This window comes from Oryctolagus cuniculus, chromosome 6 (genome assembly GCF_964237555.1).
Source record: "Oryctolagus cuniculus chromosome 6, mOryCun1.1, whole genome shotgun sequence".
Lineage (NCBI taxonomy): Eukaryota > Metazoa > Chordata > Mammalia > Lagomorpha > Leporidae > Oryctolagus > Oryctolagus cuniculus.
In genome coordinates, this window is record NC_091437.1 from 155,535,451 (window position 1) to 155,563,401 (window position 27,951).

The following is a 27,951-nucleotide window of genomic DNA, read 5'->3' on the forward strand; positions in this document are numbered from 1 at the left end:
CATGTATTACTTTTATTTAAAAAAAAAAATAAGTAATCTCTGCTTCAAGAGGAGAAAAAAGTAAAAGCCAAATCTTCAACCAAGACACAAAACTGCTGTTCTCATGTGGATACATACATTTCTCATCATAAAATCCTACAACCGCTACTGGATAAATACACCAATCAGCAAAATCAGACCTGCATATTTCTAGCTTGAATATTTATCTGCATTTCCTTTGTGGTATTTCCATGTTGAAGAATCTTTTTTTTTTTTTTACATATACATAAGCCAAGTATTTTCCTGACAGATACACACCTGAGAGCATTTAGAAGACCTTCTACACTGTTGGGAGGCTGGTCCTTAAGAACTTTGATACAACCTTTCATCTGAGGATAAAAGAAAACAGAACAAATCACCCAGTTTTCAATAACATTCATTTTCATTAAAGTAAAATAAACTTAAATCAGCACCACAACTATGGACTACAGAGTTCACACTCTAGAAAGGGCAAATTAATTATTCTTAGAACAGAAAAAAACTATGTGAGCGTTATCATTTTCAGTTTGTCAATGAAATGAAACTTTTAAAGAAACAAATAAATCAAACTAAAGTACCACTCACACAACCAAAAACAAAGGGTTTGTTTAGGGAAGACTTCCTGAAAAGTGTTAAGTAGCCATTTCAAGGACAGAATGGATATGTGTAGTGAAGATCCAAGGAGGATGCAGGCAGAAAAAATCTCACGACAAAAACATGCAGGTTCTCAAAGCAGAGGACTGACAAGAGTTTGTCGAGGCTGGAACAGGATTACAGGGAGCCCTGAATGCTGGGACGGCTCATCTGGAGCTGACGGCAGGAAGCAGGGACCAGCTACAGCTAGTAAGAAAGGGAACAGGGGCCAGTGTTGTGACATGGAGGTTAAGCCTCTGCCCGAGACACCAGCATCCCATACGGGCACTGGTTTAAGTCCTGGGTGCTCCACTTCTGATCCAAAAGCAGTGAAGGATGACCCAAGTACTTGGGTCCTTCCCATCTATGTGAAAGATCCAAATGAAACTCCTGGCTTCCACCTGGCCTAGCCCCAGCCATGTGGCCATTTGGGCAGTTAACCAGTAAACGGAATCTCTCTCTCTCTTTCCCTCTCTCTCTGTAACTCTGCCTTTCAAGTAAATAAATACACCTGAAAGGAAGGGAGGGAGGGAAGGAGGAAACAACTGGTGAAGAGGACATGCGGGGAAGACCCCTCCCATTATCACAAGCACAGTGCAGTAGGAAGAACACAGGCTGCAGAAGCCAGGCGTGGCTTCTACTCCTCCCACTCCACTCACCAGCAATTCTATCTTAATTACCTAAACTTTAGTTGTTCTGATAGGAAAGGGGAGGTAACACCTACATTTCCACAAAGTAGTTTCCAGTCATGTTCAGGAGAAAAATACAAGACATTTCAGTAAACACACACAGGAAATACCTATTTTCTTTGGATGTGCATGGCAGCAAGACTAGCATCATCAATCAAGATCCAAACTGCTGCCAGCCTGAACTAGCTGTGAAAGGGAAACCAGGAGACAATTTTCTTCAAATGCTGGTTAGAGCACTGATGAACTGGATGTGAGAAGGTGAGGGAAGAAACTTCAAAACTACTCTATCTCTAATATAAACTTTATTATAGAGACAAGGAATGTAGAAACTTGGCTACAGTCACGAATTATGACAACAGGGTAGGGGAAAGAAAACACATCAAGTCATAGTTTGTTCCCTGGAGTCTCGGTATTCACATACATGTTTTTAAATAAATCTGCTCTTGGAAAGGCCCTTTGGCCAAAGGAATTAAAAGACTTGATTAGAAAAAGGGATTTTTTAAAAAAATATTTATTTATTTTGAAAGGAAGAGTTACAGAGAGGGAAAGGCAGTTGTGGAGAGAAAGAACTCTTTCATCCACTGATTAACAGCCCAGTGGCTGCAATGGCCAAGGCTGGCCAGGCCAAAGCCAGAAGCCAGGAGCTTCAACCAGGTCTGCCATGTGGGTACAGGGACCCAAGCAGTCAGGCCATCTTCTACTGCTTTCCCAGGTGCATTAGCAAGCAGCTGGATAGAAAGTGGAGCAGTCAGGACTGAAACTGGAACCCATATGGGAAGCCCGCGCTGCAGGCACGGGTTTAACCTGTTATGCGTCAACGCCAGCCCCAGGGAACTTCTTGTATCTTATGACCTATATGTACTGCCAAATAAGTAAAGCAACTCTCCCCTCTCCCCCACCCCCTGCCAAAGTGCTCTAAAGACAACGGTCGCTCTTCAGTCATCCACACCACCTGCAAACAGGCTGCAAGAAACCTGGCAAAAGAGCAATGCAGGTCACAGGCCACCACTTACCACAAACTACAAATGGGAGCTCTGTAAAGAGTCCAGCGCGCTGGCTTTCTTTAAATAAAATAAAAACTTATGGTGTCCAACGTACGGAAATTGCTTGCAACTATTAAAATAACATACAACTTACATCAATTTTGGAGGTTTTGGCAAATGCTCCCACTGGATGCACATGGTCATAGAGGATGATAACACCCACCATTACTCTCAAGCAGAAGGACACTGTTTCTTCATTTGTAAACCTGCTTCTGTATTCCCTGGAGGGCAGAAAAGACTCTAAATAAGGCACATCACAAAACTCTTCAGACAGCAGATTCCACCTTCACATGATACTGACTTACCCCTTCCATCTCTGTAATGGATGTGACCATGATGAGAAGGTGCTGGATGGAGAGGTGACACCCTATACCGCAATCTCTCTGCACCTAACTTGGTGTAATACCCCTCCTGCTTGACTGCAAGCAACCAGTTCAGAGTGCTCACAAGTGGTTCTGGGAAGAAGTCTGAGGATAGCTACTACACAAAGGCTGTTACCATCAAATGATGAAAAAGCCATGGGTCTGCCAGAGCTAGTAGGTTTGCTCTTTAGGGGCTAATCTAATTTAACCATCACTGTGTTACTAGAAATGAATTTTACTGAAATTCTATCACACTCTTCTCTGTTTTGGGAAAAGGAGAACATGACTCGTTCCTCTACAGAAGGCAGTGTGACACAGTAGGCAGGAAGAGTCTGGAACTGGGATGAAGACACCCAGGCCCCAGGCCTGTGGGAGAGGTTGGCCCCAGCTGCATAAGTTCCTTCAGTCTCAGGATCTTGCTCTCCCAAGTGAGGAGGAGAGTGTTGCCCTCCTACTTCATAAGGTTTCCAAACAGATGATGTGTGTAATAAGGCTTTGGGAGAAAAAAAGTACAGGAAAACAAAAGTTGTCAGTAAAAACCGGTTATCCTTCAAGAATCCAGAGGGATTCTCTCTGCCTGCTGACAGGAAAATCCAACCAGAACACATTGTGGTATACAAGGCAAAGGCCTGAGAAACGGAAACTCAGAGGGGAATTAAGTTTGTGGAACAACAGACTAATACCAACTCTGGGAGAGAAAGGGATAAACAGAAAAATAACTCTAGCCCTCAGGCAAAAAGGCAAGGTTCTTTACTAAGAAGGCACAAAGAAAGTGAGAAGCACAGCCAAGCAGCTTTAATTTAAAGCACTTCCTCTCCCCATTCTGCTCCCCAAAAATCAAGGTCTCTGTTCTGAAGAATCCTATTTAGTCCGATTCATTTGAGGGACCTGAAGACCGGCTCTACTTTATACTTAACCAGAAGATACACCAACCTTACGAATTATTTTAATTTTGTTCATATACTAATACTTGATGCTTCAGATATACTTAGTTTCTACCTTCCAAGACGGACATGTTCTTATTTGGACACGTTTTGAAATAGCAGTTATCTCAACAGTGTTGTCAAAGGGAAAAAGATTAGTTAATACTCACGGTGTTTCAAGCATGACTCTGCAAACACTAGCCATGGTGCTTAGACAATCTGTGGTGTTTTCTATTGGTAAATTTTTATTCTGTAAGTACAAGGAGAATAAAAAGTAAAAGTGACGTTACTAACTTACATATCATTTAAAACCAGCATACCATGAAAAATAAGTAACTTTAAAATCTGGCTCCTACTCCTGATTTTCTAAAGAATGCAACAGATCCTCAGCACTGTTCTGAGCTCTGGGGAGACAGCTGAACACCGCAGCCAAGGCCCTGCTCTCCCCAGAGGCACTGCCACGCCAGCTGGTGAGAACCACCCCAGCCATGCAGACAGGAGCCAGAGGCGCACAGCTTCAGAGGCCATGTGGTATCTGTGCTTTATCCTATGGGGACCAGGGGGTCACTGGAAATGCAGTAAGCAGAAGAGGGAGGCAATGTGGTTTACGTTTTAAGATTACCTGGCAGATCTATGCAGAAAGGATTACACAGGGCAAGAATGGAAGAATTAATACTTGGAACCCAAATGTGGTAAGTTGGTTGGGAGGGCAGAGGTCTGGATCTGGACAGGCAGTAAGCGAAGGGTTCAGTTTTCAGATTCATGATATATTTTGGAGGGAAAGCCAGTAAGACAGTTTGGTGGAGCAGATGTAGGGATTGAGAAAAGACAGGAATTTAACATGGTATCTTCCATGTTTCTGCTTGCAGAAAGGAAAGAATGGAGAAAAGGCATGGAGGATAGATGACCAAGAGTTTGGTTTGGCCAGGTTACTGCTGCAGTGTCAACTGCACCACCAGAGAGAAACTGCAAATAGGCAGGGAGGTGTGGATATGTGGGTGGGAGGTGTGGACATGTGGGTGGCAGGCAAAGGCCAGAGCTCTGGTGTGCATCTGGGAGTCTGCCAGCCTGATGGCATTTACAGTCCTGTGACGTGCTGAAAGCATCCTGTCTGCAACAGGTGGAAGAGAACAGCTGGGTAGGAAGGCTTACCTCTGAGACAAATTTTGTCGTGGCATCACTTAAGGTTTTCAGCATTGGGGTTGCCTCAGCATAAAACAAAGACATTCGATTTGCCAATTCATTATTTACTTCATTTTCTCCTTCTGCCTGTGTGGACAGTGAGAACACTTGCTATTAGTTCATAAATTATTAAATCTGTGACACTTATGGAAGGATCAAGGCAGGATGTCAATTTACCTCATTAACGCTTGTTAAATTAATCTAAAAACACTCTTGACAAAATTTCATTCTGACCCTTGTGTGCATATTTTTTTTCTTTAAAAGTAAAATGATAACAAATGATATTAGACAATTTTTTAAAAAAGATTAGTCTCTGTAAAAATACTTCAAATGCTATTAAGGAATTAAATAAAACCTGATAGACCATGTATTAAATACAAGACTGTTCTAAATGCTGTGGAGTTCAGAAAGATGTTTCTCAAGCTGGATCCTGTCTTCCACTATGAACATCCAAGTATTCACACAGCATCCTCAATGGTAGGCTGAAAGACAATGATGACAGAGGAGGTGCTAAAAGAAAGATTACATTAAAAGAAACTAGGAAGGACCAGAAGAGGCAGCTGTTGCAAGTGACCAAGTTAATCCTTCCTGAAGAGGGGAAGAGCGTGCTGTCCAATGACTCAGTAAAGTGCAGTAACAATGCTAAGAGTATTAACAGCATACTCAGTATAGTAAGAGGCAGCAACCAGTGAAACACAAAGCTGGGGCCAGATTGCAGAACGTCTTTAATACTAGCTTAAGTTCCACTTCTTCTTTCATTTGGTGTGGGGTGAGAAGAAATTACAATTAAGTCAAATTTCTGAAGAAAATGAACTGATGGGGCAGATTTTTACCAAAAGGAACAGGAATAAGGCTCCCAAGCGGAGCAGAAGTAGGAAAAGGTGGAAGAACGGGAGAGAGGAGACTCAGCAGAGAGATTTCACTTGAAAAACTACTGCCTTTCTCTGTAATTACTGAGGATGAGAGAGAATAAAGATGACTTCAATGTTTATGGCCTTGGCTGATGGCAAGGATGGCTGTGGTAGATGACTGGCTGTTTTGCTTTCATTCTACTTTACATGGTGGGTATTAAGAGGATAGATGAGGCCGGCACCATGGTTCAATAGGCTAATCCTCCGCCTGCGGCACCGGCACACTGGGTTCTAGTCCCGGTCGGGGCGCCAGATTCTGTCCTGGTTGCCCCTCTTCCAGGCCAGCTCTCTGCTGTGGCCCTGGAGTGCAGTGGAGGATGGCCCAAGTACTTGGGCCCTGCACCCCATGAGAGACCAGGAGAAGCACCTGGCTCCTGGCTTCGGATCAGTGCAGTGCGCAGGCCACAGTGGCCATTGAGGGGTGAACCAATGGCAAAAGGTCACCAATGGCAAAAGGAAGACCTTTCTCTCTGTCTCTCTGTCTACTCTGCCTGTCCAAAAAAAAAAAAAAAAGAGGATAGATGAGAAGATCAGCTTCAAATCAGAAACTGGTTTGGGGGCCGGTGCTGTGGTGCAGTGGATTCATGCTCTGGCTTTAAGCGCCGGCATCCCCTATAGGTGCCGGTTCAAGACCTGGCTGCTCCACTTCCCATCCAGCTCTCTGCTATGGCCTGGAAAAGCAGTGCACCCTCATGGGAGACCCGGAAGAAGCTCCTGGCTCCTGGCTTCAGATCGGCAGAGCTCCGGCCGTTGCAGCCAATTGGGGAGTGAACCAGCAGATGAAAGTCTCTCTCTCTCTTTCAAATAAATAAAGCTTTAAAATAAAATCAGAAACTGGTCTATGCAGGTAAGAGACAGCTCATGGAAAAGAAATCTTCCTCCACCACAGTGCCTGTCTGAGAGCAGCCATTTTGTAAATACCTACTGAATTGTAAAAAAAAAAAAAAAAAGTCTCTTTTGGCATTTTTAAAAATATCACACAATGTATCATTCCTGACACAGGTATAGTATTTCCCCATTAGACTACCTATGGGAAGCTGGAGCAGAGCTTTGAAATTTCTCTTTTCACACCAATGAACACAACGGAGGTTCTCAAAACACAAAGAGAACATAGTACTATTTTCTTCATCACTAACTGAGATCTTACTTGTGGCTTTCACTCCCTGAAGGAGAAAAGGGTGCCTAATAGTTTAAGAAGAAGGACGATGGGAGAGGTTCATAGACCGACGGAAACGGAAGACTTGTATTGCCTGGGGACAGGCAGGGCAGCCATCATGTCCCATGGCCACAAGGGCCCCGAACTGATGTGCCGACGACCATGACTCTGCCTCCCTTCTTGCCAGCATCTGTCATCTCTGACATCCCAGGTCAATTCCAGAAAACAAAAACAAACTTGTAACTACTAATTCACAAAATTTTTGTATAGTTAAAATGGTAATACATAAAGAAACTTTAGTTAAGTATCAATGTTAGATGCAACCTTACAGTAGTAGTCATGGGAATTGAAAAGCTGGAGTGGAAAAATAAGATACCACCAAATGGCTTCCTAGTTTGCTCTCTTCTCTCACAGCTTTGGCTGTCCATAATTACTGACTTTATCACCAGCTTTAATATTATCTGAATGAATGAGCAAAAGAATGAACAAATAAAATAAAATGAACAGAGTTATTCTTAACACCCCGAATTCAAAGCAGTAACTTACTGGAACATTATTAATCCTCATCCGACTCAACGTTCTTCTGTAATAACTGAAATCGTTCTGTATGGCAGGATTCGTCATCTGAGAAAACATTTATGAAGAAAATGTTACATGCCAAATGCTATTGCAAAGATTAGGTGAAAAACTGAAATGCAGTTTTGATGAGTTACATAACATTCCCTTATTTTAAGAACTAAAACTGGCAACATACAAGACAGCTGTAACACTATGCTCAGCCCCTACTGAACATAAAAACCAGACTGTTTTTCAATCATGGGCAGTGTATTTTCCTTTTTTTTTTTATTCCTATAATTTAGTTAATACTGGTTTTACCAAACAAACAAAAACAAATGTCTAGGCATTCGCTCTCAATTAACAGAAGCTTTTATTTATGTTCATTTGCCTTCAGACTAAAATTTTACACACAAATTATTTGTGCTTAGTAAGAGAAGTAATAGCTGTCTATGTTACAACCATAAAATAATAAAGGTGAGCATCCAACCCTTCCATTTTCCGGACAAGATACTCAAGGCCCTGTAAAGTCCAAGGCCCTCATCAACCTCTCACCCCTAATCACTGCCAACAGTCTCACAATAGAAAACCCTTTATTCCTTTATACTTACTCCCTCTAACCTGGGGATATTCACAGTTACAAACAGCAAGAGAGCTGTTTATTATGAAGGGGATAAAGGGAGAAATTTTAACAATACTTGAAAGCAGTAGGAATGAGCAGAAAAGAAAGAAGTATTACAAAAGAAGCTTACTATTGCTACTGTTTCAGAGAAGCTTTAACATGAAGACAACACACTGGGCAGTTTCTTATTTGCTGTGTAATATATCAAAAGGTCCACCATACTTTTTAAATCCTGCTTTACATTTTTTTAGTCCAGCACAGATCAGCTAAACACATTTTAACAAGATTTCAGGCTTTTTCCTCCTATGACTCACTGAAAGACTCATGATTTTTATAACAATCAGGAAAATTGTACCTTGAGTTCATCAAACCGGAGTGTAAAATGAAGAATTTCTGCAAACTGTTTAGCAAGAGCCTGCTCTCGCTCTAAATGCTGGGTGGGAGAGTACGGGGTACTTGTCAAGGCTCCCAAAAGACCTCGTAATGCTGCTTCTGAAGAAAGACAAAAAGATACAAGCATTATGTTGCTTCTACCTCTGCAACATTTATTCAAAACTGAACAATAGTATCTTAATTCTCAGAAAAGGTTTCTTTAAAAATGAAAACAGATGATATAAATGTAATCAACACAAGTATAAAATTTGCAACTGATGTACTGCATATAAAGTCATACTGTTTAATACAATAAAAATCTTAAAAGGACTAATTCCATTTTATAATTCTGTAAATCCATATTCAGAATAATGCATAAGTGAATTAGAATTAAATGCCAGGATCAATGGGCAAATTTTACAATACCGTCACCATTCTGCACATTCTAGAATTTGGTTTTATGAAATGGTAATTGTTACCTACAGCTCAGTAACCTCCTCATGGCACTGTTTCACACAGTTAAATCTCTACACAGCTATGAATACTGGATCAACTTCCAATATGCTGTCTGTGTATACATACAAAACTGCTTTCTTCTAGCTAACTAAATTTGGTTTAAGAAGCTTCCTGACTTCTTAGGGCTTGGCATCTCAGGGTCATGACAGATATATTCTAATTTATTACATAACCAAAATGGTGCCTTTGAAATACATGCTACTTGTGGAATGCCAGACTAGGAAACATATAATGGAAATATGATATTTCACTTATAATGAAAAACACCCAAAAATCAAAGTAATTCACAAAGAGGTTACATCATCAGAAAACATGCAAGATTCCAGTTGGAGTTATCTGACAGTAAATAAAAGATTAACATATACTTATTATATTAATAAGTAATAAATTTGTCAGATTAACTTTTTTTCTTTTTTTTTTTTTTTAATTTATTTTTTTGACAGGCAGAGTGGACAGTGAGAGAGAGAGACAGAGAGAAAGGTCTTCCTTTGCCGTTGGTTCACCCTCCAATGGCCGCCGCGGCCAGCGCACTGCGGTCGACGCACTACGCTGATCCAATGGCAGGAGCCAGGTACTTCTCCTGGTCTCCCATGGGGTGCAGGGCCCAAGCACTTGGGCCATCCTCCTCTGCACTCCCTGGCCACAGCAGAGAGCTGGCCTGGAAGAGGGGCAACTGGGACAGAATCTGGCGCCCTGACCGGGACTAGAACCCGGTGTGCTGGCGCCGCAAGGCGGAGGATTAGCCTAGTAAGCTGTGGCGCTGGCCCCAGATCAACTTTTAACTTAAAAAAAAAAAAAAACAAAAAACAAAACTTTCCTACTATTTAGAAGACCCAATTATGAGCCAACATCCACACTGTGCACTTAATACAATCTCTGATTTGACTTTCAGCCTTAACTATGACATGGATATTATAGATGTAGGAACTGAATTTCAAAGAGGTTAGGAGTCCAAGGACATTTATAGCTAGTAAATGTCAAATGTTTCTGACTCCAAAGTCTTATTCTCTCCATTATAATAAACTGTCTTTTTAAAAAAAAAAAAAAAAAGAATTATTTATTTATTTGAGAGGTAGAGTTACAGACAGTGAGAGGGAGAGACAGAGAGAAAGTTCTTCCATACGTTGATTCACTCCCCAAATGGCCGCGATGCCCACAGCTGCACCGATCCGAAGCCAGGAGCTTCTTCCCGGTATCCCATGTGGGTGCAGGGGCCCAAGGACCTGGGCCATCTTCTACTGCTTTCCCAGGCCATAGCAGAGAGCTGGATTGGAAGAGGAGCAGCCAGGACTAGAAACGGTGCCCATATGGGATGCCGGGGCTGTAATCTATGGTGCCACGACTCAGGCACCTAAACTGTCTTTCAAATAAAGCAGTAACCCACCTAGCCTTCTGTAACTTCATAAAGTATTAATCTATTGATTACACTGATAGTAGGAATGTCATATGCATCTATTGCATGTCAAGTACTGAGCTATACACTTCATAAGACATTACTTTTCATCTACACTCTAACTCCAAATCACAGCTCTTAGCCTTTTTTTTTTTCAAGAGTCAAAAGGCAATGGACTAATTTCTCTATGCCAGGCAGTGGGGAAACAGATGGAAAGATGAGCTCCCTATGCACAGGGGAAGTCTTGTTACTTAAAACAAAGTTGGATATGTGTTAGAAAGAAATATAGGGTACAGTGGAAAGGTAGAAAACAGGAGCTTGCCTATGTGAAAGCTCAGGAAGACTTCTCTGAACAATGATATATGGGCAGAAATGGGGGTGTACACTAAGGATAATCAGGACTTTGCAGACAGGGCAGGGAGTCAGACCCTGAGCTGAGAAGAGCATGATATAGTGGAGGAACTGTAAGACCCATACAGGCAGAACAGGGTGTGCAAAAGGAGAGATATCGGGGTCTAGCACTGTGACACTGGCATCCCACATGGACGCCAGTTCAAGACCCAGCTGCTCCACTTCCAATCCAGCTCCTTGCTAATGTGCTTGGGAAAGCAGCAGAGGGTGGCCCAAGTCCTTGGCCCCCTGCACCCACGTGGGAGATCCGGAAGAAGCTTTGGGCTCCTAGATTGAGTTTGGATCAACCCTGGGCTGTTGCGGCCATTTGGGGAATGAACCAGTATATGGAAGATCGATCGATCATATACACACACACACACACACACACACCCACACACACACTCATTCCATGGGTCATTGTTAATGAAAGCACAAAGTAAAGTCAGAGAGACGAGAACAATAATTTAAAAATGCTGCTGCAGGCTACTAAAAAAAAGAAAGTTTCCATTTGCCTACATCTCACCAAATCTCAGGGTTAATTTCAGCATTCCAAGTACGCTACCACTTTGGGGGGAGTCAGGTCACTAGGCTGAGTGCAGATGCCAGTGACCAGGAGCTGCGGAGCTTCTGCCCATGAACAGCTGAAGCTGAGAAACCCAAGACTGCAAGGCTGCCTATGTGCCTGTGGCAACTCAGTCAGCACCTGCCTGCAGTTTGAGGCTGATACAAGAGACTGACTGGTCAACAACTCCTGGCCTCAAGAGAAGAGTCAGAGACAAAGGATCCCACAGAAAGGCACAGAGGGAGGAAACAGAGACCGAGATCTTCCTTCCATGGCTGGTTTGCTCCTCAAAATGGTTGCCAACAGTCTGCAGGCAGATCTCCATCCTGATACCCTATGCGGCTAAGGGCCCAAGTACTTAAGCCATCCTCTACTGTCTTCCTAGGCACATTAGCAGGAAGCTGGATTGGAAGTAGAGCACCTAGAACTCGAACCAGCACTCCAATATTGCATGCCACAGTGGCAAGCTGCAACTTTACTAGCTGTGCTACAATGCTAGCCCCCTATGTCTGATCTTCTGCAGTTTCAGACACATGAACCAAGCATAATCAGACATTATTTTAAGAGCACAAAAGTTTAAATAATCCAAGTGCCTGAAGATTAGCTCCTTTCAAGTCTGTGGGTTATTTAAACTTTTGTGTTCTGAAAATCACGTGGGAAAAGACTTACTGTAAAGCTGGAGAGAAATTCTACCAAGTGGTTTAATCATACTAGAGTTCCTTTTAGCAGGCAAAGAAATCAAAGATATGTCTCAATAGATCTTAAAATTTATTGAGGAAAAGGGTTAAATACATCAAAGACCTGGGCTGTGGGGATGCTATGTAGACTACACTGTGACCTTATAGTCTGACAAGCTTACTTTACCTAGAGAACAGATAATTCATCTTTAGCTAAGTTCAGCACTGTAAACATAAAATATTCTTCTGGCACTAGCAGAAGTCTTTTTCAGTAGGGAAGTCAGAATTACAAACTTTCAACTTACCTAACCTCTGAGAAAATTCATAAAATTTCTTTAATTTGCCTACTAGTGGAACAACGGCACCCCATGCCTTCTCTTGCAACTTCTCATCTGCTGGATGCTGGATTGCCTTAAAAATTCAAAGAATATAATCAGTTAAGATCTCAAAAACCACAACAGTATTATCTTTACATTCAAATACAGATTTTAACAAACGTAGGAAATACTGGAAGGCAGAGTAGACCTTCTCAGTTCCATGAATAAATTTTTATACCACATTTGCAGTTGTCCTTGCAACAAATACTGATATAATGGAATAAAAAATGGCTCAATATATGTTTGTTATCTACATTACACCCTGGGACCTTTTAGATCCACAGAAATAAAATATTTTATATGATTTCCCATTTTACAGATAGGCTCTCTTAATATTTCTTTGTCAAAGGATTATTTTGATGGAGTAAGTTGAAACAACAACCAAAAAAGATAATAAATGAAGATGACAACTCTGGTAATAAGCTAAGAAATAATCATTCCAAATTCCGGACTCCAAACTAGCTCTAAGAACCACCAAAATCAACCTGAAAAATATGATTCAGAAAGTGTCTCAGATAGCTGTTTGATAAAACTAAAATACTATTTGTAGGGCTTTCCTAAATATGAAGATGAAAAACAGGTTTCAAATCTCAAAGGCGATAAAATAAAACATAGAGATCCTTAAAAAATACATATTAACCTAGAGATCATAAATATGAATACAGCTTTTTCTATTGCCCAGAAGTTTAAACCATTAGACAACCTTTTCTGAGTATATAAGGTTATTCTCCCCAAAAATATACTGTCTTACTTTTATCATCCTTTTACCTATAGATGCTTTTCTTAATCCTTTATGGAACTTAATTCTTTTTTCAATAACCTAGTTTGCTTTCTCTAACACCTGCAAACAAAATAAACACACTATGTAAAAGTTTAAAAAGAAACTGACTGAAGGGGCTGGGGTAGGGCATTTGGCCTAGCGGTTACGATGCCTGTGTCCCATTAGCTCAGTACTTAGGTTTGATACCCAGCTCCAGCTCCTAATTACAACCTCTTGCTACTGCAGCCCCTTGGAGGCAGTGGTAATGACTCAAATAATTTGGTCCTTATGCACACACATATTCATGACTTCAGTTCTGCAGTCCCCGCCCCACATCAACTGTTTGCATTTGCTAGCAGATGGGAACATGTATGTGTGATCTCGAAGCTGAAACTCATAACCAAGACAGAAGTCTGCTAAAACATTATGAGGTATTCACATGTTCAAACTTACCCAATCACTAGCACTGATTCTACCCACACAAAACGCAAGAAGAAAGCAAAATCAATTGAACTCAGATTTGAAGGATGCTCTGAATTGATTAGTTACAAAATACATAAATAGCTATCTTTTGCTTAAGCAATTTGCTTTATAAGCTTGTCACTACTTTAAACTTTGTTTATATAATTTTTAAAAATGATGCTTAAACCCAATAGGAGCCTGAACTTCCTACAGTTTTGATTATCTAGAAATACTGTAATGTTAATGAAAAGCTAACTTTACAAAATGTAACAATTCCTATTTCACATTATATATTTCAAAGGGGTGTTGATATTATGCTGTGTACATGGAAAAAAAATCTTTAGCCTCAATCATGCTCAGTAAATATTCCCCCTATCAAGTAGTACATATCTGTTTATAAAAAAACAGATGAAAACAAAACTTTTCGTTTCTTCTACTAAGAAGTCTACCCAACTTTTCTTCCAGTGATCTAAAAATGATTTTTTAAAGATTATTTATTTGAGAGGCAGTTACACAGAGAGAGAGGGATAGACAGTGAGAAAGGTCTTCCATCTGCTGATTTTCTCTCCAAATAAATAGCTGCAGTGGCTTGAGCTGGAGTTCCTCGGAGCCGGGAGCTTCTTCCCAGTCTCCCACGTGGGTGCAGGGGCCCAAGCACTTGGGCCATTTTTCACTGCTTTCCCAGGCCATAGCAGAGCAGGATTAGAAGAGGAGCAGCTGGGACTAGAACCGGCACCCATATGGGATGCTGGCGCTGCAAGCAGGAGCTTAGCACACTACATCACAGCGCCGGTGCCCTAGAAATGATTTTCTAAATATCAATACAAATCAAGACATACAAACGTTCCAGTGTCAAATTTTTTTTTTAAGATTTTTTTTTTTATTTATTTGAGAGGTAGAGTTACAGACAGTGAGAGGGAGAGACAGAGGGAAAGATCTTCCATCCGCTGGTTTACTTCCCAGATGGCCGCAATGGACGGAGCTGCGCCAATTCGAAGCTGGGAGCTTCTTCCTGGTCTTCCTATGCGGGTACAAGGGCCCAAGGACTTGGGCCATCTTCTGCTGCTTTCCCAGGCCATAGCAGAGAGCTGGATCAGAAGAGGAGCAGCTGGGACTAGAACCGGCACCCATAAGGGGTGCTGGCGCTTCAGGCCACGGCGTTAACCTGCTGTGCCACAGCACGGCCCGTCATCCATTTTTGTAACTGAGAAGAGCTACCTATTCTCCTGTACCTTCTTTTCTGGCTTTGGAACTAAAAAAAAAATCACTACTTTTTCATGACCAGTATTTTATGATTCTCTCTGTTTTCTGATTTTTTCTAACATCGGTTTTACTGTAATTAGCTGAAGTTTTCAGTCAACACTCATTATAACACAATATGCAAAATGGAATTCAGTAAATGTCAATGTTGTGAGGTTATCATGGAGCAAAAATTAGAACTCATTCTCAACAATGTTAAAAATTGTCATGGGAACAATACAACATGGTTTATCCCAGAGTGTAAGCTTTCTTATTAAAAAAACTTTTTTTTTTTAATCTACTCAGGAAAGAGAATGCCTGTGCTCCCATCTGTTGATTCACTCCCCAAATGCTGCCATCAGCTGGGAGCTAGCAGCTCAATTTAGATCTCTCAAACAGGTGGGCAGCATCCTAACTACTCACGCCATTATCATTGCCTCCCAGTGTGTGCATTAGTAGGCAGGTGGAATCAGGAGGCAAGGCCAGGTATCAAAGACAAGTATTCTGATATGGGATGCAGGAATCTTCACCAGCATCTTAATCACCAGGCTAAATGCCCACCCTTGCCTATTTAATATATTGTACATTAAATAAAATTTTATTCTTTTAGAGTCATGCTTAATAAAATGCTACTTAAACCAAAACATATAATTCTGCATCATTAACTTAGTAAAAATTGGAAACTCTCAGTTTAAGCCAGTTTTGTGTCAGGCACTGTGCCATGTAGTTTACATGAATTATCTAGTTCAGTGTTCACAACTCTATGATTGCTTCTCCATTTCTGCTCGTCAGTATGAGCCATCAAAGTTTCTATATCTAGATTTCCTCTGAAAATGTAGTCATTTGGAATATATTTTCTAAAATATGAGCATAAATAATTTTATAGACATTATTTTATATGCTGCCAACCACCACCAAAACTACCATTTTACAATGCCATTTGCAATGACTGAGATCACCTGTTTCTTTATAAGCCAACCAACTAAAACTTCTTGACAGTGTATACACTTAGCAGCAAAGCTGAGTATTTTGTGAGGTACTAATACGAAGAGTTCCCAGATATTGCTCCCTTTATATTGTTTTTCTACTATTCAGAAATCTTTGTATGTCTATATTGTTAAACTCATGTCAATATACAATCCTCAATGAAAACTTCAATTGCTTGAATAAACATCTGTTCTCCATCTACAGTAGCTTTCAATGCAGTTTTAGATTTTTCTAGTTTACATATTTTACATCTATTTCTTATTTACTTATTTCTGTGTTCTTAAAATTTTTTTAATATTTATTTGTTTGACAGTTAGAGTTAAAGAGAGAGAGAAGGAGAAGCAGAGAGAGAGAGAGAGAGAGAGAGAGAGAGAGAGGTCTTCTATCCGCTGGTTCACTCCCCAATTGGCCACAACGGCCAGAGCTGTGCGGATCCGAAGCCAGGAGCCAGAAGCTTCTTCCAGGCCTCTCATGCAGGTTCAGGGGCCCAAAGACTTGGGCCATCTTCTACTGCTTCCCCAGGCCATAGCAGAGAGCTGAATTGGAAGTGGAGCAGCTGGGGCTGGGACTCGAACCGGCGCTCATATTGGATGCTGGCACTGCAGGCAGCAGCTTAACACAGTGCACCACAGCGCTGACCCCTTTGGTGCTATTTTCTATATAAGCTTAAAAAAATTAACTCCGAGACACTTACTTAATTTTTTAAATGAAACAGTATGAGTGAACTGTATGTGGCAATATTTTTATCTCAGGAAAACAGCCCTAGTGAGTGAGTGTGAAAAATGAATTTTCATATTCATTCAATTAAGTTCATACGTAGATTTTGAAGAATACACTTCTTTACTGCAGGGGAGCCCTCCCACTCACAGAAGTACAATATATATATTTTTTTGACAGGCAGAGTTAGACAGTGAGAGAGAGAGACCGAGAAAAATGTCTTCCTTCCGTTGGTTCACTCCCCAAATGGCCGCCATGGCCGGCGCTGTGCCGATCCGAAGCCAGGAGCCAAATGCTTCTTCCTGGTCTCCCACGCAGGTGCAGGGGCCCAAACACTTGAGCCATCCTCCACCGCCTTCCCGAGCCACAGCAACGAGCTGGACTGGAAGAGGAGCAACTGGAACAGAATCCGGCGCCCCAACTGGGACTGGAACCCGGGGTGCCGGCGCCGCAGGCGGAAGATTAGCCAAGTGAGCTGCGGCGCCGGCCAAGAAGCACAATGTTGCAATTTAAAAAATCCCAAGATCTCTACCTTAAAAAAAAAAAGATCTCTCTACAACGAATGAGATTTTTTTATTCTGATACGAATTCAATTATCAAAGAAACTTTAAAGAAGCTTAATGACATAACTGCCATTAACAATTAATGGACTATCATCAACATGGAGACACATCAAACATTTTACAACCATCTGTGAGCTGCTGTGATCTAGAGAGCCAGAACAATTTACCAGTTAGTTAACTTAGATCCTGATTGATCATTTAAAATTTCATTCACAGAAATGTCAGACTCTGAAATATGCTTAAATGTTTATAGAGTTTAAATTTCACGGAAATTATTACATAAAATTTTATTATATAAAATTTCCAAGATTAGTCTAAAGCTCTTATTTGTTTCTTCAACAGTTAAGCACTACTAAGCACTGGACTAGATGCTGATTCCAAAATACGAGAAAACCAGGTTTACACTCCTGAAACTGGAGAAATACACACCAAATATCTGTTTTTTAAGTGATATAAACCCTAAAAGAAACGTGTAAAGTGTTATGGCAAAACAGTAAAAGGAACCAGAGTACTGCAATTTGAAGGATAAGAATTCAACAGAAAAACCAGAGAAGGGCATTCCAGACAAAACCAAAGTCAAGGAGGTACGTGTGTGCATGACATGGGGAAAAGCAGTCCAGTACAAGAGGTAAGAAATGGAATTCATTCTCTCTGGTTCCCCTCAGTAACGCTACCACCTTCTGCTGCTCTAAACTAAAAATCATGGGATCATTTAACTCTCCCTGCTCCCAGACACTAACCATTCATCAGTCACTGAAACATCACTCCAGCTGTCATCTCCTGGTGTCTGTGCTTATGCTGCTTTACTAGTACCCCAAATGCCAGAAGAAAAATAGAGTTATAAGCCCTAACTGTGATGATCTCTGAGCTATTTATTACTGAAAAGAATAAAGCAGCAGAGGGTAGGAAAAAGAGGAAACAAAGTGTGGATTCTGCCTTCCAGAAATGTGGTGATGAGAAAATGAGAAGTTAAGGTCCAGAGACCAGGGAGATTGGTTGGCACAGGACAGCTAAGCATCGTGTATGTACATCCTGAGGGGAAAAGTCAATACAAGAAAAAAGGCGGAAGATGTAATGAAAGAACAATTAATTTTAGGTTTGACAGCCATCAAAAAAGTTTCCTTTGAGGGCCGGCGCCGCGGCTCACTAGGGTAATCCTCCGCCTAGCGGCGCCGGCACACCGGGTTCTAGTCCCGGTTGGGGCGCCGGATTCTGTCCCAGTTGCCCCTCTTCCAGGCCAGCCCTCTGCTGTGGCCAGGGAGTGCAGTGGAGGATGGCCCAGGTGCTTGGGCCCTGCACCCCATGGGAGACCAGGAAAAGCACCTGGCTCCTGGCTCCTGCCATCGGATCAGCGCGGTGCGCCGGCCGCGGCGGCCATGGGAGGGTGAACCAACGGCAAAGGAAGACCTTTCTCTCTGTCTCTCTCTCTCACTGTCCACTCTGCCTGTCAAAAAAAAAAAAAAAAAAAAAAAAGTTTCCTTTGATATACATAAATTTTGCATTTATGGGATACTGCTTTCCTTTTTATCCACTTGGAAATATTATCCACTCATCTTCCTTTAAATGTAATACTTAACAGGAAACAGAGAAGTCTAGCGAGATTAGGAGGTAGCACACAGTATATTTCATTTACCAGAAAATGAATGCACTTTACCTCACGTATTTCATGGCCAGCTCCTCGGTATGACTGCAAGTCTTCCAAGATGCCTTCTGCATCTTTTAAGACTACATTCACCTGATTATAAATTTCCTTCTCAGACTCTGTAGGCTGGGCATCTAAATAGCAGGAAAGTACAAGAAAATTTACAGTGACATAATTTTTTAAAACAAGATACACAACTCAAGGCAATTGACAATGCATTTTTCCAAAGATGAGTTATAATCTGCTCATTGTTAACTTTGCACTTCTTAGAAAAGACTGACAATTTTTCCATAGTTCTAATATTTGAGTAACTAGCCTCTAGTTTATAAAAATCACAATGAAGCAAGGGAACACCCAATATTACTAATTAGTTTGTTATAAATTATTACTTGGTAAAACAGCAATCTGAGAATTACAGTCAAAATTTAAACTGTGAGAATCATAATAATCTCTTTTTCTACTGCACTCATCACTACCACTAATAACTACAAATGCATCAACAAAGATCTATTTTAATGTAACAGGAATGAAAGTCTACCAAAATAGCTTCTTGTTCATCTACAGTCTAATACTGAAAGTACTTTCCTATGAAGTTCATTTTGCTTTTAATTATGTGGGTTTTGATATAAAAAAGTAAAACTTATGAAAAAGAATTGAGTTTTTAGATGCTCTCTTCTCTACGGATCACTGTAAATGCTGTCTCGATGGACAGGATCACCTAAGTAAGGAAGGGACAACACATTCCCCTAAGACTACACCCAAGGCAGCATCACTGAACTTCTCTGCTGATTCTTATGAAGAGGAGTTCAAATTTAAAAATGGCTCCAGGATTACTAGATACTTTAAGCTACACTGATAAATACAATTACTGAAAATGTTGAAATATCAAAGTGAAAATCAAGCTCCTATACCCTCGTGATTGAGCGAGAGCCTTTTAAGGCGTCATCGGACACCAGCCTGTGGGCATCTTCACCACCTGCAGCGTGAGCCACTAGACATACTAACGACGACTAAATCTGGATCCTCGCTGCTAGGCTCGAGGTAACAAAATCCCACTCTTAAGAACTTGGTCATTTGTTTTTCTAAGGAGATATATATATAAAATTCATTTAATTATTTTGCTTGCTTTAGAAAAAAGGGGAATCCACAGGGAGAGTTTCCATAAACTTTTGCAAGCCGACCATGTTCAACAGCCCAGGTAAGAGATAAGGAACTAAAATGATGAACACGATGATAACCACAATGTTTTATAGAAAAATTATGGTGGCAGAATTCCTCCAAACTAAAATTTTCTCTTAGAGAGAAAGGAGGCTGTGCAACTTTGTTAAGATGAATTAGGAACATTTCTAATAAATCATTTTGTCCATCAATCATGTAAAACCAGTCCCTAGACTTTTCTGCATCCACCTTACTACCCAACAAATATATATAATGATCTATTTATTTGTTTACTTAAAAACTTTAAAAGAAACAGTCCACAGATGAAGCTAACAATAATTATGAATAAAAATTTTAACTTTATTTTGTCCTCTGGCAAATCATAGCTTAATTTCATCTATTAAACCTTCCAACTAAGCAAAAACACAGAGCATGTATTATTTTTTAAAAAATAATTACGGTACCAGTTTTAAGATTCAACACATATAAAACTGTACTACCATAGCAATAATAAAGTTATGTTCATGTGCAAAGCCAACTTAAACATTTTGTGTTCATGTATCTGGTTCCCTTATTTTTCAAATTTTCTTCTCAAAAATCATGTGGTTTTTTAAATTGGAAATACTATGAGAAAATAATTACACAAGAGGAGCCAATTGAAAAATTAAAAGACCCTGTGTCCAAAGCTACTAAGGTATTAACAGAGCAAATACTGGTATCATAGCTAAATGATAAAATTTTTTAAAAATCAGAATTTGTCATTTTAGCAGTAACATTTTTTTCACACTTAGCCAGGCCATATTTCTCAAATAGACACACACTTTTAAAAAACACACTTCATAACTTTTATACTTACACGAGATGCAGTAGAGAAAAATACTTTTTACATGCAAAAACGAGCTTTATACTTTTTCATATGGAATTGTGGAACTACAGACAGAACATCAATTGGAGACACATACTGTAGTTTGAACTCATGAAGTGGGAATTCATGACATAGCATACTCTTAACTATTTCACAGCAAAGGAACTTGTGAAGTCTGAAAATACTTCTAAACTATGCGTGTTTTTGGTGTGGTGACTAGCTGTTAACAGAAAAATGTGACATTGAGACTTAAGTACAAACAAAACATTATCAAGGAGACTTAAATAGACCTTGTAAGTGGTTAATAACTAATATAGGTGTAATAAGTACCAAGAAATTTAAAAACAAAGGAGAAGATTGCAGTTTCCCCGAGGGTGGGAAAACACCCAGCACCACACTATTCAACATTTTTTAGACTGTCACAGGAAAGTCACATTTATAATTTTGAAAGCTGCCGAAGACTGCTGTAGAAATGAAGACAAACAGAAAATAGCAGACAGGTAAGCACTACTTTACTGAAAGCAAGTCATGCAAAAGGGCAAAATACTAGAGAGGAAAAAAAGATCATATAAAAGGAAGCTTTTTTTTCTTCAGAAATGGTATCATATAATATAACCAAGACTTGTCACTTTGATGTTTCATAGCAAAGAATGGTTCTACTATTTCAAGAAAAATGAACCACTTAGCCAGCTAACAAAAAGATATTCACTTGATTATACAATAATTTATCTGCTACTGAGAACAGACATACTGATTACTCATTAAGTTTAGTTCTAAAAGCTGTTCCAGGGAAGTTAAGGCATGTTTTCACTACATTTATTGTTTAAGGTAAAATTAAATATTTTAATAATTTCATAACAGTTTCCTTTAAGAGAAGAGGGTAAAAGAATCACTAAAAATAATTGCTAAAATTGAAGATGTTATACAAAAGGAAAGAAAGATTAGCTATAAAAGGAAAAAACAAAAAGAAGTCAACATAAAAAATGAGGCAAGAAGTCTTTCCATTTTAATCTTAAATTCATTTTTCAATAGATATTTAGAATCCATGAAGGAAGGGACCACAAAGCACAGTCCACATCCACTACAGCAGAAAATCTGCACATAGTAGATTCTCCATAAGGAACAGTTTCTGAATAAATGAGAAGGTACAGAGATATAAACTAGCCTCCAGCATGAATTCAAGGAGGATATTACACATTTTACCTCTGAACAAATAAAATCCTATACCACTTTAGAAAAACAGAATGTAAGAAAAATGTCACCAGAATAAAGATTTCAAAGTATAAGGCAAAAGCAAGTGAAAACATGTTGAGATAAAATGGAAAAATAAAGTTAGACTAAAGAGAAAGATCCAGTATTTTTAAATGATGGGGGGAAAACAGGTAACACAAAAGACACAAGAAAAAAGAAGAAATGTATGACTCAATGGAAAGGCACTTTATCAAAGAATCAGAGGAAGGAGAACCTATTTCTCATTAATGACAGCCTCTATTTACTCTATTTTGATCTGCCTGGAGACAAATAAACCTAGTTGAACTGACAAATACTGAACTCCTATCATTTACAAAGCAGCATGCTAAGGTGGGGAAGGGGTACAAAAATAAATAAAAGCTCCTCTTCTTCCAAGAGCCAGAATTTAGTAGACACAGTACTACTTAAGCTAAAGATCTGTGATAAGAATGAGCTATAAACTAACAGTGTTGTTAAAGGAGTGGGCAATTCAGGAACTAGAAGAGGCTATTTTGCACCCCCACTCTATTTTTTTTAATATGTTGTCATTTGTGGAATAATTCTGGGTCATTATTTTAAAAATCAAAATAAAATCCTGAAATATCAGTATAACTTGTTTTAAGTAAGAAAATCTCTTTACCTAGAGTAAAAAGTAGTTTCACTAAACACAGAATATCACATATGCCTTAAGGCCTCTGTTACATGTTGCTCATTTTTTTATAGACTCCTTCACTAAGTTAGCCTCAAAATAGTCTAACAGCAAAACTCAATTCCAACACCACCATCAGAGAATCTTTCATAATGAGCCTAATCTGTTCATTGTTAGGTACATTTAATGCTTTCCTGATGTGTAACTTGAATGTAAATTGCATGATAAATTATGAGTTTGCATTTCTATATATCCTACTAGATTGAAAATTTCCCAAAGGTGGGGGATGTATCTTATTTATCTTTGCATCCCCAGCACCTACTGGCTGGTATACAGGAGGCAAGCCATAAATGTATGTTGAACTGCAGTGAAAAAGTGTGTGTCAGGTTAAGTTAGAATAATGGTCTACTTTAGAGACAAATCTTCATTTTGTAAATGACAGCATTCCAATCAATCATGTTTCAAGGGCACTAGGATACTTAACTTGTATACAATTGGATGCAATAAGCCAGGTATCTCAGCATGGAATTATTTATGTAGTTGCCCAACTATGAAGACATATTAAGCTAGACTTTATCAATTGGAATGATGGCAAGAGGAAAACTAAGTTACTCTAGTGACCTAAATATTACTGTGCAACTAAAAGTAAATTATATTTAATAAAAAGAATATGGTTTATTTTCATAGTAATTAGGAATTAGTAAATACGCTGTGTTGGCAATTTTGAGTCTTGTATAAAACAGTGGAATAGAGTTCTCATCTGATGGACCAAGGTCACTATGATGGCCTAATGATAAGGTAAGTTTTACAAATGTATATTTCCAAAATGAAGAAAAATGTGCAAATGCACTGAATGAGAAAAATTAAGAAAATGTCAAAAAATTCAAAGAAACTATGGCATGTCCATCATGCTGGACAAATGCAGCTCATAATGGAATGGCTGGCTCCAGGGATTAGAAGTCCTGCTAATACAGACCCTGGGAGGCAGCAGGTGATGGCTCAAGTAATTGGTTCCCTGCTACCCATGTGGGAGACCTGGATTGAGCGTGGGAATCTAGTTTTCAGTTCTCAGCTGTTTGGGGAATGAACCAGCAGATAGCTCTCCTGTTCTCTTTTCTCTCTGCATCTTGTAAATAAAGAATAAGTAAATACAAATTTTAATAAAAAAAACTGTAAGGAAGTAACAACAAACTATGACCTGCTATACAGTATATCATCACTAAACTTCACTTACAGTATATTATTAAGTGTCAAACTAAAAGTTCTGTATTGGCAGACAGGCAGTAAGTCACTATTTAAAATTTTTATCTGCCTTTAAGAAGCTAACACATTATGTATGGTTCTACATTATTGGTTGTTACTATTGCTGTAATTTTAACCTTTTTCCTACTGCTAGAAGAGTAATTTAAATATTAAAGGTAATGATCCAAACTCCTACAGACTGGAAAGCTAAGACCAAGTAATCTTTTGAATGCTACATTTAAATTCATGCTTCCCACTTGACCACAACATAATACAAGGTTTATAAAAAGATCAAGTGCCAAGTCTTGAACAAGATCTTGACTGTATCAAAGCCAAGATTCTGTAAATGTAAGGAATCTGAGACAGAGGAAAGAGGAGACAGAATAGCAGAAAAATATAAGACCAAGTTTGAAACAGATGCAAAAAAACTAAAATACAGCTCTAATGTAAGTTGCCTCATCTGAAAGAATAATCTTCAAGTCAGCAATTTGCTCAACATCCCCAAGCTGATTAAAATTCATGCTAAACATGCACTCAAAACAGCACTGTTAAATTGTTGAGAAGGGTCAAGAAAACCAAAAACCAACTAACATCTATTTCCCTCTAAAATCCTCAACAATATTAATACTGGTCCTGATATTGGCATTACTACTCTTTACTAGCCTGAACACAGTACCCAAACCGCAACAGATCATTTAGGGAAATGTTATAAAAGTAGAAAAATATCAGAGACCACAAATTATTAACCAAATTGAAGTTGGAAGAAAAGATAGCTTGAGGGGAGGGGGGTTAAGTGATTTGTTTAGCTTTTTTTAAAAATAGAAAAAGTATTACATTTTAAGAATTTAAAGATATTTTTAAATATTTTAAACCTCAGATAAAAATGTAGGGAATACACAATTTAAAATTAAAGACTATCTCTTCACCCTTTCCTAACAATTTTCTAATGATCAGTTAAAATAGCAACATTCAAACTAAAACACCAATTTCATATCATTTTTCTCAATTGGACAACGAGACAAGCTAAAGCAATATCAACAGCCAAAAAAGCGAAAGCTCTGCGACATGCACCGAATCAATGACACTTACCTGCCACTCTTAGACCATATTATAATAGGTCATGCAACATAAAACAAACAGAAGGCAAATTACTCAAAGGTCTGTGAACCCATTATTTTTCTTTTCATTTAAATTAAAAAAATGAATTCCTGAAATAAATATATAAAATTAATTTTCAACTTTAAATTATCTGCAAAGATTAAATAATTTAGGTTCACACTTACCTTTTAATATTATGCCCAAATTACTGAGCTCTGAATGGCCTTCATGAACAGATTTATATTTAAAATACTTCAATAGGCACATACAGCAATAGAAACCTTGGTCAATTTTTCTTGACTCCAATAAAAAATTTTCCCAAATACTGCTTCTATTAATAAATCTTGAGGTATTATTTTTCCTTTCCATCAAAATATTTTTTATAAAAATGTTTTCATTAGAGTAGATCTTATTATAAAATCATCTCCAAGTAAGAGATATGAAATCTCTTACAAAAATTCAAATAGACATTTTGTCATCACAATTTAATCTATAAAATATGACTTCGAGTTCTAGAAGGCGCCAGAAATTTTACTCAAACAATTCATAGCTCAGTCATGCAAAGCAGTTAAAAAGAATGGCGAAGAGAAAACATTCATTTAGTGCAAGACAAACGCAGTCTACTGCAGGCAAAGAGAAATAGATATAAAATCATCTTCTCACTTTCAAAATCAAGGAAAAAATTTGGCCCCTGCTCAAGGTCTGTGCATGTCAAAACTTTAAGAAGATTCCCCATGTTAAGGTACCTGTCAAGACAAGAATGAGAAAAGAGAAAATATCCCTTTATAAAAAAGAACATCTGAAATTTACTTAAAAAAAAAAAAAAAAGTAACGGAAAATGTTCATTAGGCCATGAATTCATCCTTCAGGTTACCCAGACTGTGCTCTGGCAGACAGCAAACCGGGTTCTCAAGGTGTTGATATGTAGGACCTAGAGGTGAAATGTGGTTTTCTTGTACACAATGGCATAGCTGTTGCTCTAATTCATCTCAAATTTTTCCCAAGACAAGTTTCATTAATGGCCTTATAATGAAAAATTCTTAAGTATTTCAATAGTGCTAGCTTTCTGAAAAAGAAATTTCTGATCAAGTTATTCGTGTATAATCTTGTTAGGATAGCATCGAAACAATAATTTATTTCAAAGCCAACTATTAAAAGAGGTTTGGCCACACCTCACCTTCATATCTCATCTCAAAATAGCAGCATATAAAATGTACTTCCTGTATGCCATTAAATACAGCATGTATTTCTAACCAAATTTGAAATATTAATTTGTAGAGGTTACTTAAAGTATTGCTTCTCAATATGGATATGCAGCACAATTCTGATTGTTAATACCATTATACAGGATTCAGAAAACAGACTGTTTGACATAGTCACTAAAGCATACTATTAGAATATTCATCATAAGGCTACTTGCTTCATGGACTAATGAAAGGACAGCACTGGCTACAGACTCAACATGATTTTAGCAAATGAAAAACTAAAGAATTATACATATGATGGTGATGTTTGCCTACGATTAAGAAAAAAAAATCATGCAACTTTTGTTTGATCCCGAAGTTTAATTAACAAATATTCTGGCTGGCCTTCACTGTGGTGTGAGTATCATTAATCTTTCACCTTTACCATTATGCACCAGCTGTGAAGGGCTAAAGAGACTTACTTTCAAAGTCCAAGAAAAAATGTGCTGCATTGTGGTCTATGTCCCTGGTTAGCACCTTAATGAGATTACCCATGCCAGCAAACCTAAAAATAAAAATGGCAACATCATTTAGTTCCAGTAAAAAATTCTAAGCAGAGGCCTGGGATTTGGCAAAGGCTGGCTTGCTCATAATTACCAACAGGTGCAGATCTATATGCTCTTGGCATTGAAAATTTGGAACAAAGCACACTTGGCTCTGAGTTTAAAGCTCCTGTCCCTCTTTTCCACATATCAAAAAAGTCGTACATAAAACAATATGGGAAAATAAATTAGATTTTTACATAGAACTTGTAATATTTGCATTTGACTAATATCTGAAAGTGTTGGTTCTTTAAAACTTGAGGCATATATTCTGAACAGAAATTAACATCAATACTAGATTTATCAATGTAGCAAATATTGAGACCATTATTTTTAAGCAATAATGATATTTTTCTTCTTGCAGAATCAAATCCTATTGGGAACACAAAAAAGATAGTATTCAAACCATATTTAATCATTTAAGACTGAAGGAAATTATTAGCTAATGAGTCATTTTTTAAAATTACCATATAAACCCAGTATTTCTTACAACTTCTCTCTCCTAAGATTAATCAAACTTCTACTATTTAACACTTAGATTGAATATTCCACTATATACAATGGAACACAACAAATAAACATATAAAGAGCCAGTTATTATCACAACTTAGTAAGTCTGCAGAGAGAATCAAGTAAAAATAAGGCCCTGGTATAAATCTGCTCAAGAGATTGCCATAACTCAGCGAGTATAAAGGCGGGAAGCACACATTCAGGAAACCAGGTACAAACCTAGAAGCTGGGGTAAGAACAGGGAAGGCAAACTATGGTTCAAAGCTACCCACTCCTGCCCTTCCCCAGCTACAATACTTGTCCAAAGACTAAGCTGCTGGCAAATGTAAATTAAACATAAAAGTAACAATCTTTTCATGAAGGAAGACATCACCTCCATTACAAGCATATGAAAAAGGCTTAGCACATCCAGTCACCTGCCCTGATCCCCTTCCTCCATCTACTCCCAACAGTAGCTTATGTTCTTAACTGTACACTTCCCAGAGAGTAAATACATATACATGTGTAACAATTACTGGCTTTAGAGGTCAACCTCTGAAGGAATGAAACATACAGTTCTTATGAAGTGTTAAAAAGCATCTACTGTATTCCCAACTCTGATAAATATTGAATGATCTGTCTCTTTTTAAACGATACTCCCCCAATAGGAGAAGTAGTGA

At 38.7% G+C, this 27,951-nt stretch overlaps 1 protein-coding gene across 19 annotated transcripts in view; it reads right to left on the bottom strand.

Moving 5' to 3' along the window:
• Window positions 1-27,951, bottom strand: part of CYRIB (CYFIP related Rac1 interactor B) — a 168,927-nt gene that overhangs the window by 7,870 nt on the left and 133,106 nt on the right. For 11 of the 19 annotated variants that reach the window (XM_070075493.1, XM_070075487.1, XM_070075490.1 and 8 more), the window contains 9 exons: window positions 25,660-25,742; window positions 18,767-18,888; window positions 12,313-12,418; window positions 8,450-8,586; window positions 7,464-7,541; window positions 4,821-4,937; window positions 3,839-3,918; window positions 2,478-2,604; window positions 298-368 (listed from right to left, as the gene is read on the bottom strand). In XM_070075493.1, coding sequence (XP_069931594.1) covers window positions 298-368; window positions 2,478-2,604; window positions 3,839-3,918; window positions 4,821-4,937; window positions 7,464-7,541; window positions 8,450-8,586; window positions 12,313-12,418; window positions 18,767-18,888; window positions 25,660-25,732 — 911 coding nt within the window. In that variant the 5' untranslated portion in view covers window positions 25,733-25,742. Of the gene's footprint in view, window positions 1-297; window positions 369-2,477; window positions 2,605-3,838; window positions 3,919-4,820; window positions 4,938-7,463; window positions 7,542-8,449; window positions 8,587-12,312; window positions 12,419-18,766; window positions 18,889-25,659; window positions 25,743-26,662; window positions 26,746-27,951 lie in introns of all 19 variants that reach the window. The other 8 variants (XM_070075496.1, XM_051844838.2, XM_008255905.4 and 5 more) reach the window with 3 other exon arrangements.